The sequence below is a fragment of the Oncorhynchus keta genome, chromosome 11 (assembly GCF_023373465.1).
Source record: "Oncorhynchus keta strain PuntledgeMale-10-30-2019 chromosome 11, Oket_V2, whole genome shotgun sequence".
Lineage (NCBI taxonomy): Eukaryota > Metazoa > Chordata > Actinopteri > Salmoniformes > Salmonidae > Oncorhynchus > Oncorhynchus keta.
In genome coordinates, this window is record NC_068431.1 from 35,126,942 (window position 1) to 35,152,980 (window position 26,039).

General features: G+C 46.9%; 1 protein-coding gene across 3 annotated transcripts in view; it reads right to left on the bottom strand.

The window, feature by feature from the left end:
* Positions 1–1,433: 1,433 nt before the first annotated feature.
* LOC118390112 (nuclear receptor-interacting protein 1-like) overlaps positions 1,434–26,039 on the bottom strand; it is a 64,013-nt gene continuing 39,407 nt past the window's right edge. For 2 of the 3 annotated variants that reach the window (XM_035780350.2, XM_035780349.2), the window contains one exon: positions 1,434–8,293. In XM_035780350.2, coding sequence (XP_035636243.1) covers positions 3,901–7,821 — 3,921 coding nt within the window. In that variant the 5' untranslated portion in view covers positions 7,822–8,293 and the 3' untranslated portion in view covers positions 1,434–3,900. Of the gene's footprint in view, positions 8,294–12,580; positions 16,394–26,039 lie in introns of those variants that run through there. The other variant, XM_052457029.1, reaches the window with a different exon arrangement.

The window sequence follows — 26,039 nt, forward strand, 5'->3', positions numbered from 1 at the left end:
TACTGGTAGACTTCGAAAGTTTCAAATAATATACCCTCCCTTTGCAACCCTAAACACTAGCATGAACGGGGTGACTGAACATCTGTGGGGAGGTTCATCAGAACAATCACCATGACAACTAAAGACAAATGTTGGCCCTGCATGGTCCCCATGTGAGTAAACAAAACCATTTGATAAATCAAAATAATACAGAATATAAAAACAACAGTTTTAATGAGCATCATCCCAATACAAAAGTGTTGGTTTGAAACCATTTGTGAACTTTTGTACAGATGAAGTACCCTCTTGTAGTGGGAAGCTGTGCAGATCTTTGACAAAGTTTAGAATTTCATGATGACAATGCTCTGGACCGAGTTTTGACCAAATATACACTACTGAAACAACCAATGCCTGGAACTTGTTTTTGAGGCTTCTGACTAGCCTATGAGAAATGCCAAGTTGTTTGACTCAATTTGAATCACTGATGACCTGCTGTGCTGCATGCATCCTTCTGGCCCCATGTTGAGGTCAGTGAATCAAAGGGTGAAGCACAGACAAACAGCTGATTGTCAAGTTCTACACCTTGACCTCGGTTTAAACTTCTGCCTCCTTTATGCTCACTGCTGTTTTGGCAGTGGGATGAAATTGAGGGGTTGTTGGCCATTCAGGGCTTGATAAGGATCTTGGGAAGTAGAAGTTCACCCAGGGGAAAGGCTACTGAGAGTTTAAAGAGAGTGCAGCCAGTCATGGGAGGATTAAATAAAGGGGAAGCTAGTCAGGCTTGGACTGCTACGGAACCGAGCAGGATTTCAAAAGTGCACTGTCTGCAGACGTACAAAAACCCAACTGTTCACCCACAGGACTTCAAAATTCAGAAAGTTGGGGTTGAACTTCCTTTCACCTTTAAAAAGCCCCTCTCCTCTTTCTCTTCCTCTCTGAGTACAGGCTGTTTTCTGTCCCTGAGCAGAGCTGTTGCTTCATGAAAGGGATCATCAGGATGTCTGGGAACAGGACTTCAGGTGTTTTATGGCGATAATATAATGTGATCTATTTTAGTCTGAGGGAGAGATGTGATGTGGATTCAGCTTCAAAGGGTATACCATGGTGCATGTATCCAGGGCACATCTACTGACCTCCACTCCTGTCCTCCTTCCTTTTAATGCCTTTCCTGCCTTGTGAAGATCTGGCAGAGAAGTGACCAACAGAGAACTCAGAATCAAAGTTATCGGAACATAGATGACGTCCTCAGGGCTTAGAATGCACCATGAATGAGGAAGCTGAACAGCAACTGACTCACACTGACAATATGTGTACGGGAATATAGACAAATTTAGGGAATAAACAATGAAATCAATCATATCAAATAATCAAATAGTAATATAACAAGTTATTATAGTTATATTATAGTTAGGTAAGGTGAATATCGTAAATGAAACAGGAGCATAACTCAGTCAAGCATTTTAGTACTTTATTTTGGAGATATCAGTGCAAATGAACACCCAAAAAAATGCAAACATAAAAAATGAAATAATGTTTCAGGTTGTCACATGGAAAAATGAAACAAAAACTTTCTTTTTGCTACAAATGTATGTTTCAGATGCTCAATGCCAGTAGGTCTATGATTGTACTTCATACCACTGCTCTGTCATCAACCAGTAACAGAAAATAAAATCACAAAAATATTCAATGCACGTTTATTTTCACACATTTTCTCCACTTGCTCAACAGTCTGTGGTTATTTAGGGACTGTTCATGTTCTAAATGACCGTCTCTCTCTCTGTGATAAAAAGACCTATTTTAAGACTTGACATTTTGTTTGCCCCATCACCAGTAGGGATACACAGGTAGTTCCCATGCGTCTGCATGCAACAGGCAGCAGTGAGGAGAGTCAGACAGTATTACACAACACAGCGCAGGATAGATTATCATTTTACCACATAGAGACACATGCAAAGAACAAACCAACCAAAAAATGGGCATAGCAACCTCTGTCATTTGTATGTATGTACACTATTACGCATAGAATTCATATTTACATTTTTCCGGGCATTAAAAACTAGGGTAATATATTTTTCTTCACCAATACAAAATAGTTATCTTTCATAATGAAAGTACTATTTACACAAATATATTTAACCATTGTGAAAATCTATTAATAATAGAAGAAACGTACTGAATATGTACTTCATATGTATGTGTATTAAAAAAGATCACATGTAAGACTAAATGGATGACAGCAGTGTGGGAAACTGAAACCAGAAACGGATCAAATACAGTACAATCCAAATAACGAGCTAGAGATCAGATAAGCCCTCAAAACACCAACAATGTCTCAATGATTATTGGGTGACAGGTTCACGTCATATCCAGCTGCTTTAAAATGTACCTGTGGTTTCCTCTTTATTTCCATGCAATTATTTTTTACATTTTAATATGAGCTAAGAAACCGCCTAGAAAGTAAAAGGTGTCTATAAAAGCACGAGAATCAAGAAACACAAGATAAGCTTTACAAACGGTCAAATTCTCAATGGATAACAACACTGACAGTTTTTCATTACATGCCATAAACATATTATTTTTAAGGACACCAACAGCTCAACTTTGACAGTGCAAACTCAGGGGTACAATATCAAATTAGACTGCATTTTTTACATTTCAGAATAAGCATTTATATTTCAAAACCATTCGTTTTGAATTCATTGGGAACTAATAGTTATGCAGATGCTGCAGTATTTTAACTGTTGCCCAGAACCTGTATACAACACAGGAGGTTGGTGGCACCTTAATTGGGGAGGACGGGCACGTGGTAATGGCTGGAGAGGAATATGTGGAAAGGCATCAACAACATCAAACACATGGTTTCCATGTGTTTGATCCCATACCATTTGCGCAGTTCCAGCCATTATTATGAGCGGTCCTCCCCTCAGCAGCCTCCACTGGTATACAACTACTACAACCACCCACAACTCACTGTCCCACAGGTAGGCTCGTCAAAGGTTTTTTAAATAACCTCTACTACTACTATTCAGTAATAGCTGTATTACCAGTTGTATTACCATCTATTAAGACGTCACCCCCAATCTGCACTGTCAAAACGTAGCCCCAACAAGTTCATTACATAACAAAGCAAAATGCAATGCGTTGTGACCACATGAGCCCTGTCTGTCAGTCGACAGAGTCGACTCACTGATGATCATATAATTCAATCAGTCTTGAGGAGAAGGTGCAGGAGCAACCAACACAGAGCCCTCTAACAGAATTGAACTGTGGGTACCTTTAGTAGATTTGATTATGAACATTGTTCACAGGGTCTTCCTTTAAACGTGTCTCTATCGTGTATGTTTTAATGTACTGCTGTGCTTACCCTGGTATGACTATATTTAGGGTTTGATCAGAAATGTATGCTCTCTGTCTATCTGAAAACTTCCTGTTGGGAAAATAAATAAAGATGCAGTGATTTTTGGAGTCATCAATAATAAAGTTAGCTGGAAATGTTCTTGATCAATGTTTTACAGGTGCCAACAAAGAGGACACAGAATAGTGATATGTGTGCAATACAGACACAGATCATTGGAGTAAAACCAGACAACTTCTTTGAAAGGTGCTTTCTTTCATTCATTTAAGAATGTGAAATACATACTGTATGGAAATCACCAGTGGGCATGTTCAAATTTGACAATGACCTAATTTTGGTGCAAGTGATTTGACATTCTGTTGAAGTAGAGATATATCGTACCACCCATTCCGTAAACCGAGTCATCGATAATTATGATACAGTAATGAAAAGAATGCCTTGAATTCATTTGCTCGGTTCTTTTCATTCAAAATCCTCACTCTTGCATTCCTTGTTGTTATTTCTTCTCATCTAACTACAAATTTATTTGGCAATTTTTTATTTTTAGTTAATGAAAGTCATTAAAACTACCAATTGTCAGATGAGTCGCTCAGCCTGTCGTTTTTGTGGCTGTGCTTGTCGTTATTGTAGGGAGGGGACAGGGAGGAGTGCTGGGTGGTGGTGGCAGAGCTCAGTTTGTGTTCATAGGCATCATGGCCATCATTACCTGGCTCCTCCTTCACCTTCACTCCTGGCCCTGACCCCTGGGTCCCCTCCGCCTGGTCCCTCCCCTCCCTCCTCAGCTGAGCGCTACCCTTTTGCAGCATGTAGTACAGGATGGGGTTGGAGCGGGTGAGCCGGGGGGAGTCTGGGCTCAAGTCACGGCCCTCCTCCTCCAGGTCTCGACCTGCCCACTGCACCGGGCTCTCCGGCTCCCGTTTCACCGGGGTGGGGTACCGTTTGGGCGAGTCCTGACGGGGTGGGGGGGCTGTGTGACGCCCCCAGGGGGAGCGTTGACTGATGTCCCCTGTCTGGGGGGTGGGCAGGGGTCTGAGGCGGCTGGGTGGCCCTGAGTTGAGGGAGCTATGGGGGTGGTGCCAGGGCAGGGTAGGCAGGTTGAGGAGGTCGTGTTGATTGTAGCCTGACTGATTGAGGTTGAGGATGCTCCCGTTGGCTTTGCCGTTGGTCTGCAGCACAGAGGGGACAGAGGGGCTAGGGACTCCCCGGGGCTGCTGGGACAGCTCCTTCAGACAATTGTCAGACAAGAGCAGTTGTTTGAGCACGTTGAAGCCCCGGCTCTCCCTGGGGAGGAGAGCTTCACTGCTGGGGCTCCTGACTGGGGCCTCCTCCTCATTAGGGCTCCTGAGGCTCCTGTGGTAATCAGGCTCCTCCTGTATCTGGCTATGGACCAGGCTTTGGACCAGGCTATTGTGGCTGTGGCTGCTTCCAATGTCCACCACGGACCTCTGAGGACTGCCATTGTTCAGGCTCATAGCCAGCTCTGAGCAGAGCCGTCTCTTTTTAGGGCAGGGTCCCTGGTGGTGGTAGTCTCTCTGCTCCTCCTTTACAGGGACAGGGCTTGGCCGGCGATCTGTGTGTGGCTGTTTAGCGCTGGTGTAGTAGGTGGCGCTCTGCTGTTTTAGGAGCTGGCTAAGGAGGCCATATTTAGCAATGACCTCTGTGGGCCTGGGCTCTTTTTTTAGGTCCTGCTGGGGTTCAGAGAGCGGGCTGTGCCTGTCGTCATACCCTCCTCCTCCTCCCCTTCTCTTTCTGCTCGTCACATCCTGACATACTGTAGAGGACAACAGGCCTAGAATCTCTTCCCCCGGTTCAGTTTTAACCTTGAATTCTGCTGCCGAGGGCCCCTTGGATCTGTCACAGATGACAGAGGTGCCAGGGGGCTTCTCATAGCAGCTCCCCGCTGCCGTCTCCATACTGCACCTCCCACCGGACCTGTCTCTGTCTCTGTCTCTGTGGGTGGCTGGGGCCACGGAGGAGGCAGAGGAGGAGTTTGCTCCCAGCAGGAGCTGCAGTACTGTGCGACGCTCCAAAAGGTTCTCGATCTGGGATGAGGTGGGCGACACCTCCCCCCGGCGACCGAACGACGGTGTGCCACTGCCCGAGGGCCTGTCTGAGAGGGGGGTAATTGTTGTGTTCCTCTGGATGGGGGCATTGAGCCTCTCCAGCAGAGCCAGAGGCCTGCCACCACCCACCTCCAGCTCCCGTCTGGGTACTTTGCTGGGAACCATGGGTGGGGAGGGCGAGGCGGTGCCGCACTGGGCCAGGTTCTGTAACAGTTTGCTGGCGCTGAACGCCGGCTCATCTGCAGCTTTCTCAGCAGGGAAGGGTTTAGACTTACACAGATCCAGAGGGCTGGACTGGACATGGGGAGAGGGGTAGGGGGATGGGGTGCTGCTGGGGTCTCGGCTGAGAGAGTACAATGGAAGGCCTGATCTGTCCAGAGGGCTCTGTGTCCTTACTTCCTCCCAGGGGACCAGTGATTTAAGTGGGCCCCGTGACAGACTGGACAGGGTTGCGTCATGCTGCAAATCTGGATTAACCAAAATTTTGTTTACCTTGTCGTTATTCTTGCGCTCCAGAAGGAGCTGCATGAGAGTGACCCTGGGGTGGGACTTAAGGTCTGGGCTCATTTCAATCTCCTTCTTAACCTGGGGGACCTTCGAACCGGAGGGATCTGGCTTCCACTTGTTTAGCAAGGACTCAGTGAGTTTGTCTAAGGAGGAGGAAGAGGAGGAAGAGAAAGCAGTGGAGGAAGAGGAGAGAATGGTAGAGGAGGTAGAGAAAGCAGTGGAGGAAGGTGAGAGAACGGTAGAGGAGGAAGAGAAAGCAGTGGAGGAAGAGAAAACAGTAGGGGCAGAGGAGAAGATAGCAGAAGAAGAGCTGGAGGAGAAAGCTGTAGAAGAGGAAGAGTAAGAAACAGAGGTGGAGGGGGAGGTGGCTTTAGGCCTGGTCTCTGGGGCTCTGGTGCTGGCCCTGCTCCTTATAGATAGGTCAATGGGAGAACAGCTGGAATAGGAGCTCTCTGCGTCGCTGCAGCTCTCCTCTCTCTTGGCCAGGGCCTTCTCCTGGACAGAGCACTCGCTGTCGGAGGTGACTGAGGAGCCACGGCTAGGGGGCAGGACCCCACAGTCGTCCTCCAGGTGCCCGTTCTTAGTCAGCTGCTTCTGGTTGTTGTGGTTGTTGAGGAGAAGCAGGAGCAGGCTGCTACAGGTCTGGGGGGGCCTGGCGTGGCGCGAGTCAAAGCCACGTTTCTCATTTGTGGGGGTTCGAGGTTGGGTCTGGGTGTCGGTGTGGGTTTGGGGGTTGAGGGGCAGAGGAAGAGGGGTGGGGCAGGGTGAGCTGTGGGCTGGCAGCATGGAGGAGGGGCTTCGCTGCTTTGAGCTAGAGTTTAGAGCCAGGCGGGGGAGTGTTGTTGTCGCTATTCTGTTTTGGGCAGTTAAGGAGCTTTGCGTGTCTAGGGCAACGGTGGTGGTGCTGGTGGGCGGAGCCTCTCCCACACTGGGCGGCCTCATGTCCTGGGTCTGCTGCGTTGCCATGGCGGCCAGTCTGGAGCTGGCCGAGTGTCCCGATTGCTGGACCTTGAGTGCATGCTCCCTACTGTACTGCTGCAGATGGGCCTCACTGGAGAGCAGCAGGGCCAGCTGACTGCAGGCCACACTGGGCTTGGGCGAGGGGGCAGGGCTGGAACGGATCTTTACCAGGTTGGCCACAGCCTTGAGCCGTTCTGCACAGGACTGAGCATCAGTGGAAGCAGTAGAAGCGGTAGGGGTAGAAGGAGGGGTGCTGCTCTGTACCGAGCAGGGAGGCTCAGAGGGCCTGTCCTGGCTATGGCCGTGGCCGTGGCCTCGCCGGCTGTAAGGCGTGTTACTGTGGTTCTGCATCTTGCTCTTCCTCATCAGGCCCTTGAGGCGGCTGGAGGCCATGCCGTAGCAGGCGAGCCGCTCCTTGTCTGCAGCAGGAGGGGGCACAGTGGGCGGGGAGTGCTCGCTGGGGGGTTTGGTGGACTGCTGCGACATGGCTACATTCTGCAGTCTGGAGCTGAAGGACTGGAGCAGGGAGGCCAGCAGGGTGCTCTCCCCAGCATGAGGAGAGCCCTCCAAGGCCCCGTTTTGCAGGTCTCCTCCACCCCCCTGGCTGGGCAGCTCCACAGGGGGGGAGCTCAGCCTCTGGGCTCCAGGCTCATTCCAGGCCCCTGAGCGGAGCAGCCGGGCCTTCTTCAGGTTCTGGGAGACCCCATGGTGCAGGGCAGGGCCGTTCCCGGCCTTCTGAACAGTGGCGATGGCGGGGCCGTGGCTGGGCATCTGGAAGGGTCGGGCCATCTTGTTGACTTGCTCCACCTGGTTGCCGTGCACTCGGGCAGCCTCTGATCTCCGGGTTGCCGTGGCCCCAGGCCCAGACGCCACGGGATGCATCAGTAAACCTTCCAGATAAGTTAGAACAGCTGAATCCGTGTGTGTCTCAGGGCCAGGCTCCTCCCCATGAGTCATGTTCAATACTAGGATCCCCTCGTATGGTTCAGCACTGCTACTGGGAATAACAAGGTCCACTAGGTCATCAGGTACTGTACTTTCAGATATTGATAAGAGGTAAGTATGCACATGGGCAGGTTCTAGTCTTTACAGATACTGGAATCCATGGGCCCAATGTAAAGTCATCCCTTATCCACAGTGTAAAAAGTCACTAATACACAGAAAATGTGGCCATGACGGGAGCCATTTGGGGGCTCTCACCCGGCCCTCGCTGCCATTCCTGTGTGCCTGTGAACACTGGATGCTCCCAGAATGCCCGGTACAGGCTTATTCAGTGAGCGGCGAGGAGTGAGGAGTCAGCGAGATTTCACCACCACAGTGATGTTGACGCATTCCGTGGCTGTGGATGTTTGGGATGTGTGTCTGTCGGCAGGCCTGGGGGAGGTTCTCTCTGTGGCGCCTTTCCGCTCTCTTGATCTCAGACGGGGACCTATGGGGGGGTGAGGGGGAGAGGAGAAACAGCGTGAGAAGCAGGGATTTGCAGCACGGCAGCACTACATCACATTCATTTCAACACCTTGTCCACCATCACTGTTACTTAGCAACATTTCAGTTTGACTGCAGACATTTATTTTTTCTTTCAACCGAACCGTCGACGACAAATGTAGATTAGGGTCTGATTTTATTCAAATGGGAAATTCAAGCCCACCACCTCGAAAACATTCAGGTCTTCAAGCCGTAAACCCCTCATGGAAATGTGTCTGCGCTGTCGTTCAAGAGTGAAGGGCCTGTGAGAGTTGTGCATCATTTCTTATGCAGCTTGTCATTTCAGTGGATTATCCCCCTCCCTCCCTACTACCACTCCTCCTGCTCTTGAGCATCTCACACTACCATGTCTCCGTTCTCACACAGCACCTGGGTACTCAGTGCACACACACACACACACACACACACACACACACACACACACACACACACACACACACACACACACACACACACACACACACACACACACACACACACACACACACACACACACACACACACACACACACACACACACACACACACGTGCCACAGAGGGTATAATGACTGAATGCTCTCCCACCTGGGTACAGTCCTGGCTGCCCTGGTGCCTATAGAGAGCTCTGGCATTATCACCACCTGCCCAGCTAGATCCCTCTCCTGCCCCAGTTGATTCCTGTCTGGACCATATATAGACCCCGCACTTCCATTCTAAGTGTCAGTGACATTTAAAAAAAAGCCCTGAAGGTATTCTAAAAACCAGAACTGCATTGACTTGACATGAGCCTGGTTATTATGTACAACGGCAGCACAGGTTCCCTCAGTACTGACATTGGCCTCCACAGAGAAGAGACAGGATATGGCTCGGTTGATCTGCCAAATGTGTGTGTGTGTCTGTGTGTATGTGTGTGTATGTGTATCCGGTGCACCTGTCACATTGTGGCTGTGCCATGGTCAGGAGGGCAAGACACTGACACTCAGGCAACTGACCGCCGTTGCCAGTTGCCATGACAGTGGCCCTGAGAGACCAGCGGTATGAACCCTGTCATGCTGGTCTCTGTGGTTACGGGGCACGTCCCATAGTCAGGGCTCAGCCGATAAAGGTTAATTAATACAGAGATTTCCCAACGCCACCTCACCTCAGCTGCCTGATTGACCCCCAAAGCCTCTCCCTAAAGCGGCCTGCCTGTTCCACCTTTGGCATGAGTGGACCTACAGGGCCAACGCGACAGGACAGCCCTTCATTTTGATGACTGGAGGTCAGTGATGATGCAGTCTAACCTAAAATATGTGGGACAGAGTAGGGTCGCAACGAATGGACAGATAGGATTTAGCCTTATCCCTTAATTATGGAGGTCAGTGATGATACAGACTAACATTGATACAGGACAGTATAGCCCATTATAATGACTGGAGGTCAGTGATGATGCAGTCAGTCTAACCTATATAATAATATGTGGAATGAATCAGCCATGGCTGACATCCACAATACAGTAGGCTGTCTATAATCTGAGTGGAATCCACCTGTGGGGCCAACCTGGGATGGCCCCACAGGTTGGCACGGCCGTAAAGGCCACCAAAATGGTACCTTTAATGGCACCTTAAAAATGAGCAAGGATTAGTTGTGGGATTACAGTTGATCAGCTAGCCAAACTGAGAGCCTTCGATGAAATACTGGGATGGAATAGGAAAAGGAATAAGAAGTGTGTCATTTCAAGTTGTCTGAGTCAAAGCCTTCTTGATGAGCCATCCCACCCCTAGCCCTTAACTCAAGGTTTAGAAGGACCGCATCTGGCCAAGATAAGAAATTACTTAATTGCGGTTGGCTCATCAGCGTAGAATACAGTTCAAGGCCAGATTTAAGCTGACCCAAATCTGGCAACAACAAAAGCCAACCTGGTCACCTCAGCCTGGCCTGGAGCGACGGACAAGCTGACGTCTGCTGTCCTGCTAATCTTAGATGGCAGGAGTAGGGCTATTTTCCCGCCGTGCTGGCCGACCCAAGGGCTTAACCCAATTAAAAAAGGAACGTAGTGTTTGGAAGGGGCAGTAAACATGTAAACAAATGTTTACCATCAATATTGTTTAGTCACTTAGCTAGTGACCTGTGTGTGTCATAACATTGGGTTCAAGAACGAGACCATGGAAGAAATGTCCAAAGGTGGAAGTACATGAAAATGAACTGGAATTTACTCAAAACAGAACCTAGTCTCGGCTGGTGACACTGTATTTTAGGCTTGACTCTGACCTTTAAACCACCAAAATATTTTAATCAACTAGAAAGATGTAATATAGGGTTATAAGGCCCATTAAGTGGAAAGTATAAAAAATGTAAATCGAAGTGTAGGTAGTGGCCCTGTCCTGTCTGCGGATAGGCAGGGTTAGCTGGGACATTATGAAGGACAGGGCCCTTGACAGCAGCCATGACAGAGCTGAGGTCAAAAAGCACTGGAATGGCAGCAGCAAGAGAAAGAGTGTGCTGTAGGGCTGGGCAGTAAACTATAAAAAACGATATACCGGTATTCATTCACGGACTGGTTTGGAATTTTACTTTACTTTCTATAATGGTGTTTTAATGTTTGATTTGTTACATTAAATAATTCAGTAAAGACTGAAAAAAATGATGTCAATCATCCATTTTTATCTCTAGTAAGATACTGCTAACAGCTGAGAACTGCTAGCTAACTTCACTGCGGTATAATAAGAACTAGAGACTGTGTCCAAGATGTTTGACCATTGTTTTCAACATAATATACTCACGTTCGCATATGCTGATTCATGGACGTCTATATCCGGGTTGCATTCAGTTTACATGGCCCAACTTCACAAATACATGCCAGACATTGGATGAATATATCATTTTAATATCTTCGGCTGTGAGTGATAGGAGAAAAATGGTCTTCAGCAACAATTATTTGAATAATTCAATAGATGTTTTGTGCACGAAGGTGATAACTAAAATGTGTTATTAGGAATTGTCTAATCTGACTTCTGTATGTGGCCGTCTATGGAAATTGTCTATCTGGGGAGGGCGTCAGTTAAAACTGCAGTAACGAAGCAAGAGTGTAGGAGCAGTCGAAACAACGCTTCTATACCACAGCCCTGGCTCCTTGGCTAACTTGCCAGTGCAAGTCAACAACTGAAAACCTTGCCAAATAGAGAAGAACTGCAATTTAAGTAAAAAATGCACAGTCAAATAGGACAATAATTATTCTGTCAAGGAAACATTTTTTGACGAAATAGAGGCACATTAAGACAAAAGAAAAGTGTGACCGAAAATAACTTAACATCAGGACTGTGAAAATAACATCAGGAATGTGAAAATAACATCAGGACTGTGAAAATAACATCAGGACTGTGAAAATAACATCAGGAATGTGAAAATAACATCAGGACTGTGAAAATAACATCAGGACTGTGAAAATAACATCAGGAATGTGAAAATAACATCAGGACTGTGAAAATAACATCAGGAATGTGAAAATAACATCAGGACTGTGAAAATAACATCAGGACTGCGAAAATAACATCAGGACTGTGAAAATAACATCAGGACTGTGAAAATAACACCAGGACTGCGAAAATAACATCAGGACTGTGAAAATAACACCAGGACTGCGAAAATAACACCAGGACTGCGAAAATAACATCAGGACTGTGAAAATAACATCAGGACTGTGAAAATAACATCAGGACTGCGAAAATAACATCAGGACTGTGAAAATAACATCAGGACTGTGAAAATAACATCAGGAATGTGAAAATAACATCAGGACTGTGAAAATAACATCAGGAATGTGAAAATAACATCAGGACTGTGAAAATAACATCAGGACTGCGAAAATAACATCAGGACTGTGAAAATAACATCAGGACTGTGAAAATAACATCAGGACTGCGAAAATAACATCAGGACTGTGAAAATAACATCAGGACTGTGAAAATAACACCAGGACTGCGAAAATAACATCAGGACTGTGAAAATAACATCAGGACTGTGAAAATAACATCAGGACTGCGAAAATAACATCAGGACTGTGAAAATAACATCAGGACTGTGAAAATAACATCAGGACTGCGAAAATAACATCAGGACTGTGAAAATAACATCAGGACTGTGAAAATAACATCAGGACTGCGAAAATAACATCAGGACTGTGAAAATAACATCAGGACTGCGAAAATAACATCAGGACTGCGAAAATAACATCAGGACTGCGAAAATAACATCAGGACTGCGATTACTCACCACGTACAGGCAGAATCCTTTTTTTCCTTTAACGAGTCTGACAAGCCTGACGCAAACAATATACTGCTTTCTCAGGAACAGGCCCAGATCCCCGTGAATTGCGTGAAGAGGAGGAGGAGAAAAAGGGTCCGGAGGGTGGGCTGCCTTCTGAGAATTCGTAGGCGATCGAATAAACCCCCACTGCCTTCCATTCTGCTACAAACGTGCACTCTTTGGAGAATAAACCTACGCGCATGATTAAACTGCGATCATGACATTCAAAACTGTAATATCTTATGCTTCACAGAGTCGTGACTATCAACATACAGCTGGCAGGTTATACGCTGTACCGGCAGGATAGAACAGTGGCGTCTGGTAAGACAAGGGGCAGCGTACTATGTATTTTTGTAAATAACAGCTGGTGCACGATATCTAAGGACGTCTCTAGCTATTGTATCTCATGATAAGCTGTAGACCACACTATCTACCTAGAGAGTTTTCATCTGTATTTTTCGTAGCTGTTTACATACCACTACAGTCAGAGGCTGGCACTAAGACAGCATTGAATGAGCTGTATTCCCCCATAAGAAAAGGCTTACCCAGAGGTGGCGCTCCTAGTAGCCGGGGACTTTAATGCAGGGAAACTTAAATATGTTTTACCAAATTTCTATCAGCATGTTAAATGTGCAACCAGAGGGGGAAAAAAACTCTGGACCACCTTTACTTCACACACAGAGACACATACAAAGCTCTCCCTTGTCCTCCATTTGGCAAATCTGACCATAATTCTGTCCTCTTCATTCCTGCTTACAAGCAAAAATTTAAGCAGAAAACACCAATGACTAGATCAATAAAAAGTGGTCAGATGAAGCAGATGCTCAGCTACAGGAGTGTTTTGCTAGCACAGACTGGAATATGTTCCGGGATTCCTCCGATGGCATTGAGGAGTATACCACATCAGTCATTGGCTTCATCAATATGAGCATCAATGACGTCGTTCCTACAGTGACCGTACGTATATACCCCAACCAGAAGCCATGGATTACAGGTAGCATCCACACTGAGCTAAAGGCTAGAGCTGCCGCTTTTAACGAGAGGGATTCTAACCAGGAAGCTTATAAAAAATCCCACTATGCCCTCCGACGAACCATCAAACAAGCAAAGTGTCAATACAGGACTAAGATCGAATCGTACTACTCTGGCTCTGATGCTCATTCGATGTGGCAGGGCTTGCAAACCATTACAGACTACAAAGGGAGGCACAGCCGCAAGCTGCCCAGTGACACAACCCTACCAAACGAGCTAAACTACTTCTTTGCTCGCTTTGAGGCAAATAACACTGATACATGCATGAGAGCACCAGCTGTTCCAGAAGACTGTGTAATCACGCTCTCCGCAGCCGATGTGAGTAAGATTTTTAAACAGGTCAACATTCACAAGGTGTATTGCGAACATGCGCTGACCAACTGGCAAGTGTTTTCACTGACATTTTCAACCTCTCCATGTCCGAGTCGGTAATACCAACATGTTATAAGCAGACCACCATAGTTCCTGTGCCTAAGAACACTAAGGTAACCTGCCTAAATGACTACCGACCCATAGCACTCATCTCTGTAGCCACGAAGTGCTTTGAGAGGCTGGTCATAGCTCACATCAACATCATTATTCCAGGAACCCTAGACCCACTCCAATTTACATACCGCCCAAACAGATCCACAGACGATGCAATCTCTACTGCACTCCACACTGCCCTTTCCCACCTGGACAAAAGGAACACCTATGTGAGAATGCTATTCATAGACTATAGCTCAGCGTTCAACACCAGAGTGCCCTCAAAGCTCATCAATAAGCTAAGGACCCTGGGACCAAACCCCTCTCTCCGCAACTAGATCCTGGACATCATGACAGGACACTCCAGGTGGTAAGGGTAGGTAACAACGCATCCGCCATGCTGATCCTCAACACAGGGGCCCCTCAGAGGTGCGTGCTCAGTCCCCTCCTGTTCTCCCGGCTCACTCATGACTGCACGGCCAGGCACGACTCCAACACCATCATTAAGTTTGCCTATAGGGAGGAGGTCATAGACCTGGCCATGTGGTGCCATTGTCAAATATTCCAGCCACCCTAGTCACAGACTGTTCTCTCTGCTACCTACACTTAACATTTACATTTAAGTCATTTAGCAGACGCTCTTATCCAGAGCGACTTACAAATTGGTGCATTCACCTTATGACATCCAGTAGAACAGTCACTTTACAATAGTGCATCTAAATCTTAAAGGGGGGTGAGAAGGATTACTTATCCTATCCTAGGTATTCCTTAAAGAGGTGGGGTTTCAGGTGTCAGGTGTACCTCACGGCAAGCAGTACCTGACCGCCAAGTCTAGGTCCAAGAGGCTTCTAAAAAGTTTCTACTCCCAAGCCATAAAGACTCCTGAACACCTCATCAAATGGCTACCCAGACTATTTGCATTGCCCCCCTCTTTTACACCGGTGCTACTCTCTGTTTTATCATCTATGCATAGTCACTTTGGGGCGGCAGCGTAGCCTAGTGGTTAGAGCGTTGGACTAGTAACCGGAAGGTTGCGAGTTCAAACCCCCGAGCTGACAAGGTACAAATCTGTCGTTCTGCCCCTGAACAGGCAGTTAACCCACTGTTCCCAGGCCGTCATTGAAAATAAGAATCTGTTCTTAACTGACTTGCCTGGTTAAATAAAGGTAAACTTTAATAAATCTACCTACATGTACATATTACCTCAACTAACCTGTGCCCCTGCACATTGACTCTGTACCGGTACCCCCCTGTATATAGTCTCACTATTGTTATTGTACTGCTGCTCTTTAATTACTTGATGCTTTTATTTCTTATTCATATCCTTCTTTTTTTTTAAACTGCATTGTAGGATAGGGGCTCGTAAGTAAGCATCTCACTGTAAGTTGTATTCGGTGCATGTGACTAATACAATTTGATTTGATTTGACAGTATGTAAATGATACGTTAGTGCAGGAAATTAAGAAATTAATTAAAATGCTGGAAGTGAATGCTGGAATTCAGCAAATAACTATGCAAATGGAAATCATTGATCAAGCACAAGAGTAGAGTCTACAAAAGAGGATTTAGATTCCTATGCAATGTTCTACAAATATAACTACTTCACTGTCAGTTTTGTCCAGGTTTGTCCTCCTATTATTTTAGATTTCAATTTGTTATACGTTCCACTTCATGGGCCTCATAACCCTGTATTACTTTGTAATTTACAGTTGATTATAATATTTTAATGGGTTAAAGTCAAGGTCAGAGTCAAGCCTAAAATCCTCTGGCCCTATCACGCAGCCCTAGTGTGCTGTAAATGAGCGTGCATGTTGCACTGTGAACAAATAAATTACCTTAATAAATGGAGCCTGTCCTTTAAGTCTAATCCTTAAAGCCCAGACCCTCCTCTCTGCTTTCAGGAGCAGCACAGGCGATACAGGCGTGTGTATGACTATTACATTATCTCGCCTGTTGTACATATTGAAAATTATCTTACACATCTGTTAACATGTCATCTCATTCCTGGCCCCCAAAAACCTGACCCCTCCCCCATCTCCATGGTGAGACACCAAAGGGCCAATGAGCCGCTCTCCATCGACTCCAGTTACCACGGTGATTGATTATCCATTATCTTTGACAATGTCACGCAATGACATCCAAACGTATTTTAAAGAGATTTTTTCCACAGTAGCCATGGGCAAAAGGCAGGCCAGCTGTAGAGATGAGAGCTTTATCATTCCCTGACCGGTTTCTCTCCTCCTTTCTTATTTCCTCTCCTACTTCCTCTCTTTCTGCTCTCTTCTTCTCCTCCCTCTCCTCTCTCCTCCCTCCCCTCCCTCTCCTCTCTCCCCTCCCTCCCCTCACCTCCCTCTCCTTTCCCCTCCCTCCCTCCCTCCCTCCCTCCCTCCCTCCCTCCCTCCCTCTACTCTCCTCCTTCTCCTCCCTCTCTCCCCTCCCCTCACCTCCCCCTCTACTCTCCTCCTCTCCAGAGGCACTAGGAACAGGAAGGTTAGTGACCTTTCAGCCATTTCCTCTGTGAAATTACCAGAAAACTGTTGTGAATACAACCCAGTGCAGATGTCAGGGATTAGATATCCAAGACTGACCTTCAATCCCCCTCATTCACGTAGGGCGTCAGATTAATCGCAACATCCCCTAACCCCCCCCCTTCCTAAATGACCTTCATTGTCAGGAATGGTAATCCATTTAACCCATTTAAAATGTTAGAGTCAAAACAAAATAATGAACAAGGGGAAGAGCCACAGGAGCAGGCAGTTAAAGTCAAGGTCATTCATATCGCCAAGGCTTTCCACTTGACGCAACAGCTGGTGTCCATGCAAAGCTCTGGGCGTTAATAAAAAGTGACAATGCAGCCCGAGCGGTGTGTATCACTAACGTCTGACACCAGCCTGGCAGATGTGTTCTCCCTGCATTAAAGTGGAGTCAAGGTTAAAGGAATTGAAAAGGAGAGGCAGTGCCTAAACACCATTATATCATGTAATCTGCAGGCTAGCCTGCTGCACATACTCAACAGGGTACCTCACTTACACATACAGTGTGACCGCCATTTGTAAATTCAATATGGCCAGGCCTTACATGATTAAATAAGACAAAAAAACAAGCTACGAACCTGACCAAATGCAATCGTTCAAACTGAGAATACAAGTGAACTTACACGCGGTAGGAAAGCCAAAATAAAAGCTCTGTCTCACCTTGGCAGAGGTAAACAAGAGCATAAAAGGCCACTGAACAGTGTGAGATCACAACCAAAGAAGAGGGTTAGAGATACTGTTAGTCATTCAGGACCAAGTTACATTGAAAACGCACAAGCACACACAAACTAGGGCACTCTGACCCAATTCTAAGGATGCATTGACCAAACAACTCATGCATAGTGCACAGACTCCCCCATGCCCGCTCGCTCTTTCTCACACATGCGCACACACGCAAAAAAGGGATATTAAAATAACACAAAGCTGTACCTCATCCACACTCTACACGCACCATCCTGCTGGAGCAGTCATACTCCCTAGTCAGTCTGACACGTGAACATGAACATTGCGTGGTGACCTAACACTAACATCACTGGCTCTGACAAACCAACGTGAACAGAACAGAGTTCCCCAGTTACAGTTCGTGGCCTGTATCAGGCCTTCACGGGAGGAGAGGAAAGGGAGGTTTAACTTCTGTACTCATCAGTACAAAGAGTTCTCGGGGGGAGAACAGAAAATAATTCATGCACATTGATGAGTCATCTAAGCGATTCAGAGCCTAGCAAAGGGATGAAGAGAGGCGGGATGAAGAGAGGAGGGGAGAGGAAAGGGGAGGACACAGCCGAACCCAGATGACCCTGGATGATATCACTTTTCCCCCCTGTGCCCTGGCCTGCATGGGAGCCAGACCTGAAATGGAGTGGCCGCCCCGGGCCCCGAGTCTACAACAGAACAGCTAAGCTTTCAGAATGTTTGTGTCCATAGTAAATATTTGTGTGACGGTAGAAGACCCACCCAAGGGCTATTTCCTGAGAGAGAAAGGGAGCTGGAGAATTAGTGTGTTGATTAAAACACACACACAAGACATTCCTTTATCTTAATGAGCTGTGGCCACTATCAATCTAGACTAATTCATTCCTATTGGGACTTCATGCTAATCTTATGCTAACATTGTCTATTCAACATACATACTCTTTTTTTTATCGTCCCCCCAAAGGAACAAGCCATTTTTCATGTGAAGCAGCCTCAGCATGAGGTTGGAGGAACTGGAAGCCATAACAGCTGATTAGTCCAGGGCCATGAAGCCAAAGGACACATCTAGTCATCTAGAAGCCCTTTGAAGGTATTTGAACCAGACCACTCTGGGCTGGCGATCATGATGATGGCTGAGGGAAATAGGCCACTTTCCTATTGAAATCATCTGTCCCTCCCTCTGACAGGCTGCTGCTGCCCAGATCATTGGCTACTAAACCATGTTAAAAAACCCTGTCCTTTAATGAACTATTTCCATAATATCCTTGGCTTCTATCCTAAACAGCTTCACTCTCTCTCTCTCTGTGTGTGTGTGAGTCAGCAGGATGGATCTTTATTGGGTTAAAGGAGTAGTCTGCTGATTATAGGATGAGTAATGCTGGGATGCTTTGTGAATAAGATGGCCAACTTGGGACAGAGGACTAAGTGACAGAAAAAAAGGGGACATCTCTGCCTACTCGCCAATCATTTTACCATTCATAATGCCTCCATTGACCTACTTCATCAGGAGTTTTTAAATCATTCTAATGCTTCTGCCCACAGTGAGCTCTGAAAGGCATGGGCGGGGAACGATTTGGGTACAATGTGCTATACCAGGACATTTTTCTTTAGACTCACTCATCAGAAAAGGTTCTGTTTTTTCCCTCTCTTTCTGCTCTTCTCCCTGTTCTGTTTCTTGACATAACTAAGAATACCATCTCATTCAAAGTCACACAATTAAATGAATCTCTTTAATCAATGAAGTGCACTTTACCCACTAAAGGATAAAACGATTAAGTGTAACCTTTTGGGAGAAAATCTCAGGCAGGCAGCACAGTAACAGCACCAATCCTGTTGGCAGGCCAGAAGCCAGCATATGCCAATAAACATCCCAGGACACCTCATCACGATTAGGACTACACCCTCCCCTAGAGCTCCAAGCATGACCCAGTACTCCGTGTGCTCCAACTCGAGCTGAACCACAGACTCTTTACTGTTATTATACTACAGTGCTTCTGCTAGCTAGTAGCTTCACATCCCTTCATACTGTCCTGACCAGGGTTAAGGATCAATTCTATTTCAATTCGGGAAGTAGATGAGAAATTACAGTTCAAGAATGTGAAAAATCCTAATTGAAAATGAATAGCACAATTCAGCTGTTGAATTGGGAATTTCACAGAATCTCCTGAATTGAAATGGGATTGATCCCAACCCTGGTCCTGAATCAGTCCTAATAATGCCAGTAACTGTCAGTCCTCCATGTTAACCAGGATCACCTTGAAATGTCCTCGTCCTCCTGCTGAGTCCTTCATCTAACTAGATCTGGATTACACGGGCCAGGGTGAAGGGCTGTAGGCCAGAACACCATAAGAACAAGCCCCCCCAACAATGGCCGCAGTGTGTTAATTGGCTCACACACCGACACACACATACACACGCCCGCATGCACCCACACACACAGTCCAGTAACTAGCAACGAGTAAGCAACCATTGAAGCACTGCAGTTGCAGGACAGCACAATTAAAAATGTGAAGGCTTGTTTGTTTGTTCTGAGCCTTTGAGATCGGGAAGTCACTAGGGATGTGTAAGTAGCAGGACTGTTGTCGTTTCCCGACCATTAGGATAGACAGAAGGGAAAGAACTGAACACCAAATACTGCAACCCACCCACCATGAGGCCTATTACTTTGTATTAATAGAAGAGGATGAGGGAGGAGAAACAGCAGACGAGGCTATGAGGTATTAAATAGGCCTACAGTAGAAATACCAACAGGATGATTCATTCAGTAGCAGTCTGTAGTGAATGCTACACTAAGCAGTGCTCTACACTAGCTAACACAAGTCTTCTCTGATTGCGACGCGAACAGACATGCATCATGCTCCCCTACCTTGTCATCCTTAGCTGTGGAGGCTGATACAGGTAAAGTGCAGTAATCCATTTGCTCTACTGGCAGGAGCACTCCTGCAGAATAATAATCAGACCCTCTACCTCCTCCCCTCCCTCCCTCCCTCCCTCTGTTCGCCCTCTCTCCTTCCCCTTCCTCACTCACCTTTCTCATAACATGACACCCCCCTGCGCCCCAGATCTGACCAAATGCTAAAGAAGGGTGTCTTCTGCACAGATAGCTGCTGCCATTAATCAAGCCTACGTGCACCGGGCCGTGGGATTAAAGAGCTCTCACACAGCTTGACTCAGGGACTAAATAGCTGAGCCACACACACAAGGCACACACACACAGAAACACCCACTCACCCACTCACACAATGAGGTGAAAATAAAACCTGTAGCAACCCAGAAGTGTCTCACGCTTCAAACACACACAACCACAGACACGTAAACACACAAGGAGGTAAAATTAAAAAGCTGCAGCAGGAGAACACTCTCTCCTTACAAAAGAACTCACTCACCGCCCAACCACATTACATTTACACCTTTAAACCAGTTTATGAAGGGGTCTCACTTGTTTTCTCTATCTGACTCCACAGTATCAAAGTTCCTCCACTGTCTGTCTCTCTATCTGACTCCACAGTATCAACGTTCCTCCACTGTCTGTCTCTCTATCTGACTCCACAGTATCAACGTTCCTCCACTGTCTGTCTCTCTATCTGACTCCACAGTATCAACGTTCCTCCACTGTCTGTCTCTCTATCTGACTCCACAGTATTAACGTTCCTCCACTGTCTGTCTCTCTATGTGACTCCACAGTATCAACGTTCCTCCACTGTCTGTCTCTCTATCTGACTCCATAGTATCAACGTTCCTCCGCCGTCTGTCTCTCTATCTGACTCCACAGTATCAACGTTCCTCCACTGTCTGTCTCTCTATCTGACTCCACAGTATCAACGTTCCTCCACTGTCTGTCTCTCTATCTGACTCCACAGTATCAACGTTCCTCCACTGTCTGTCTCTCTATCTGACTCCACAGTATCAAAGTTCCTCCACTGTCTGTCTCTCTATCTGACTCCACAGTATCAACGTTCCTCCACTGTCTGTCTCTCTATCTGACTCCACAGTATCAACGTTCCTCCACTGTCTGTCTCTCTATCTGACTCCACAGTATCAACGTTCCTCCACTGTCTGTCTCTCTATCTGACGCCACAGTATCAACGTTCCTCCACTGTCTGTCTCTCTATCTGACTCCACAGTATCAACGTTCCTCCACTGTCTGTCTCTCTATCTGACTCCACAGTATCAACGTTCCTCCACTGTCTGTCTCTCTATCTGACTCCACAGTATCAACGTTCCTCCACTGTCTGTCTCTCTATCTGACTCCACAGTATCAACGTTACTCCACTGTCTGTCTCTCTATCTGACTCCACAGTATCAACGTTCCTCCACTGTGTCTGTCTCTCTATCTGACTCCACAGTATCAACGTTACTCCACTGTCTGTCTCTCTATCTGACTCCACAGTATCGAAGTTCCTCCACTGTCTGTCTCTCTATCTGACTCCACAGTATCAACGTTACTCCACTGTCTGTCTCTCTATCTGACTCCACAGTATCAACGTTCCTCCACTGTCTGTCTCTCTATCTGACTCCACAGTATCAACGTTCCTCCACTGTCTGTCTCTCTATCTGACTCCACAGTATCGAAGTTCCTCCACTGTGTCTGTCTCTCTATCTGACTCCACAGTATCAACGTTCCTCCACTGTCTGACTCTCTATCTGACTCCACAGTATCAACGTTACTCCACTGTCTGTCTCTCTATCTGACTCCACAGTATCAACGTTACTCCACTGTCTGTCTCTCTATCTGACTCCACAGTATCAACGTTCCTCCACTGTCTGTCTCTCTATCTGACTCCACAGTATCAACGTTCCTCCACTGTCTGTCTCTCTATCTGACTCCACAGTATCAACGTTCCTCCACTGTCTGTCTCTCTATCTGACTCCACAGTATCAACGTTCCTTCACTGTCTGTCTCTCTGTCTAGTCTAGTGTCTCTCTGTCTAGTCTAGTGTCTCTCTGTCTAGTCTAGTGTCTCTCTGTCTAGTCTAGTGTGTCTGTCTCTCTGTCTAGTCTAGTGTGTCTGTCTCTCTGTCTAGTCTAGTGTGTTTCTCTGTCTAGTCTAGTGTGTCTCTCTGTCTAGTCTAGTGTGTCTGTCTCTGTCTGACTTCACAGTATCAAAGTTCCTTTAGTCTGTCTGTCTGTCTGCCTGGAGGCAGGAGCAGTGTGTCCTCAGTCCCAGTGCTGTGTGCACACAGAGACAGGCCATCTGTAGAGCACAGATAGGAGAGAGAGAACGCCACCCAATGCATCAGCAGGGATATTTCATTATGTACATAACGAGTGCCATTAATCGCTCTTAACAAGAGGACGCAACCTCACCTTGACAGTCTCACACGCACAGCAGCAGGGGAGGGGTGGAAGGGAATGGGTGGACGGGAATGGGTGGACGGGGGAGTGGGCAGGAGGGAGGGGACAGGCGTAGAAATTAAAATTCAACACACTCAGGGTTCTGGCATCTCCTGTGCTGCTGCCGCCTAACAGACTAATACCCCAGCTGAACAGAGCCGGAAGCCAAACACACCCATAGTGAAAGAGAGGGGAATAGATAAATATATAAAGGAAATGAACGAGAGAGAGAGAGAGAGAGAGAGAGAGAGAGAGAGAGAGAGAGAGAGAGAGAGAGAGAGAGAGAGATAAAGTGAGAGAGAGAAAGTGAGAGAGAGAGAGAGAGAGAGAGAGAGAGAGAGAGAGAGAGAGAGAGAGAGAGAGAGAGAGAGAGAGAGAGAGAGAGAGAGAGAGAGAGAGAGAGAGAGAGAGAGAGAGAGTAGGTAAATAAATAAATAAAAGAAGGGGAAAGTGCTGCAGTGGTCGTGCCAGCGGGGCTCGTGCCCTTGACATAGTGACATGGGGCCACTGTCATGTGACACTCTGTCATCCGCAGCGCGGCCACCTGGCAGAGTCCCCACCTTCCCCCGACCTCATCCTTCGGTGACCCGACGCCGTTCGCTCGGCCCTCCCCGTTCGCTCGGCCCTCCCCGTTCGCTCGGCCCTCCCCCGCAGCAAGGTCGGGCAGGTCACCGTGTCCTCATCTGTAATCCACTGCCATTCGTCAGCAGCCCAGGCTGGAGGAGAGAAGAGAGGCAGCCGCTCCAACGAGTGGAGAATTCCCAATTAGGCAGCCGTCACACATGCACAGACAGACAGACAGACAGACAGACAGACAGACAGACAGACAGACAGCACAGCACAGCACAGCAGAGCGGGGGAGAGCAGGGGAGAGAGATAGGGCTGAAGGGAGGCTGCAGGATTAGGGCAAGGTCCACAAACATGGGGATTTGAGTTTGGTAGGGTAGGGGGCAACTACAGGACAGCCATGTCTGTTTGTCTACATGTAATGTGAGAAGAGGGAGGCATGGGGCAGGGAGGGTTCTGAACAACTATTTGTGTTTAATGGCATTTACTATCAAATCACCACCTATCCCATTCCCTCTTACAAACACTGGACATTCTCAGAGCTCACTGACAGCCTTTCCACTGGGATTGAGTTTGACATTTCAACCAGTTCCTCCTCTCTGTTTCTCTCTCCCCCCAGGAGATGTGTCAATGACAATGTCTCTTCTCTATCAATAGCCTGCAGATGTGATGACATGATAAAGGAGAGGTAGAAGGAGACTAGTCTTGAAAGAAGAGCAAGTTACCCCAGGCTTTCTCCCTTGGTTGTAAGTTGATCGTAGGTTGTTCTTTATATCCCCAAAAACACCATTTAATGGTAGCTATCGCATAATGTATCCCCACTAAACCATCTTCCTAACAAGCCATGCTAGTGTGTATACATGGAGTGAGGAAAGAAAGTCTGAGGAAGACCCAACAGACAGACAGACTGACATAGGACTTTTCTGTGTGTTTTGAAGTACGCCAGATATCAAATTGCTGACAAACAGCCCCTAATGGATAATTTATCATCCTCCCAACACATCTGTTTTGAGTAATGGGAAAAATAATCAGCAGAAATGATACAGAGGACTGCCTGCCAGACAGGAAGCAGCAAGATTTATTCCCCGGCCAATCACCTCTCACCACTGCTCCTTATTGATTGTTGAGTCTCAATGTTTTTCCGCTTAATTAGAATAAATAGTTAGTGGTTCTATGCCAGTTGGATGGGGAACAGGTGAGTCTGACAACCGGTTTGCTGGCATGAAAAGTAGCTACGTTTGTTGACCTTTAGTTGAACATCTATAAACCTGTTGGCGACTATTCCAATGTTACCAAATACCTTTTTCCCGCTTCTTGTCGAAGTAAGTAGCCTTGTTCGAGCCAGAACAGCCCATAGGGAACGCTAGTCTATCGCAGGGCCTTAACCCCAATCTCCTTAATGCTGAGTGCCAAGTAGAGAGGCATCGAGTCCCATTTTATGTCTTCGGTATGACTCAACCGGGGATCAAACCTTCCAATATCAGGGCGGATTTTAACCATAAAGCCACTGAGATGGTTATTTTTGCATAAAGCCCTGCCCAATGTGTCAAAGGTCGCTAAGGCTCAGTTGAACTTTAAATCCAGCTTTGAGGGGTTAGTGTTCAAATGGGTTGCATCACAAGATCTAGGGACATTTATCCAATAAATCCTGTCTGAGATGAAAGTTAAGGTGAGAAAAATCAAGTCCTGCTGATTGACAGAAGTGGTTGGGGAACCTTTTAATTTCCCTATTGGGCTCCACAGAGCTCATCCTATACACTCCCCACAAGCTAGATTGTTGTACATGTAAGAGTTGATTCTGTTCGGGTAGGCAAGGTTAATTTACTCTGTTTTGGTATAATGCTTCTTAATAATGGAGCTGCTTAAAAGAGAAAGAGCCTAGTCTTACTTCAGAAAAACATCAAGGTTTTTTGAAGAAAGAATAGGAACCCTGTTTAAGCAGGGATAGGAACCCTGTTTAAGCAGGGATAGGCACCCTGTTTAAGCAGGGATAGGCACCCTGTTTAAGCAGGGATAGGCACCCTGTTTAAGCAGGGATAGGCACCCTGTTTAAGCAGGGATAGGAACCCTGTTTAAGCAGGGATAGGCACTCTGTTTAAGCAGGGATAGGAACCCTGTTTAAGCAGGGATAGGCACCCTGTTTAAGCAGGGATAGGAACCCTGTTTAAGCAGGGATAGGCACCCTGTTTAAGCAGGGATAGGAACCCTGTTTAAGCAGGGATAGGCACCCTGTTTAAGCAGGGATAGGCACCCTGTTTAAGCAGGGATAGGCACCCTGTTTAAGCAGGGATAGGAACCCTGTTTAAGCAGGGATAGGAACCCTGTTTAAGCAGGGATAGGCACCCTGTTTAAGCAGGGATAGGCACCCTGTTTAAGCAGGGATAGGCACCCTGTTTAAGCAGGGATAGGAACCCTGTTTAAGCAGGGATAGGAACCCTGTTTAAGCAGGGATAGGAACCCTGTTTAAGCAGGGATAGGCACCCTGTTTAAGCAGGGATAGGAACCCTGTTTAAGCAGGGATAGGAACCCTGTTTAAGCAGGGATAGGAACCCTGTTTAAGCAGGGATAGGCACCCTGTTTAAGCAGGGATAGGAACCCTGTTTAAGCAGGGATAGGAACCCTGTTTAAGCAGGGATAGGAACCCTGTTTAAGCAGGGGATAGGAACCCTGTTTAAGCAGGGATAGGCACCCTGTTTAAGCAGGGATAGGCACCCTGTTTAAGCATGGATAGGCACCCTGTTTAAGCAGGGATAGGCACCCTGTTTAAGCAGGGATAGGAACCCTGTTTAAGCAGGGATAGG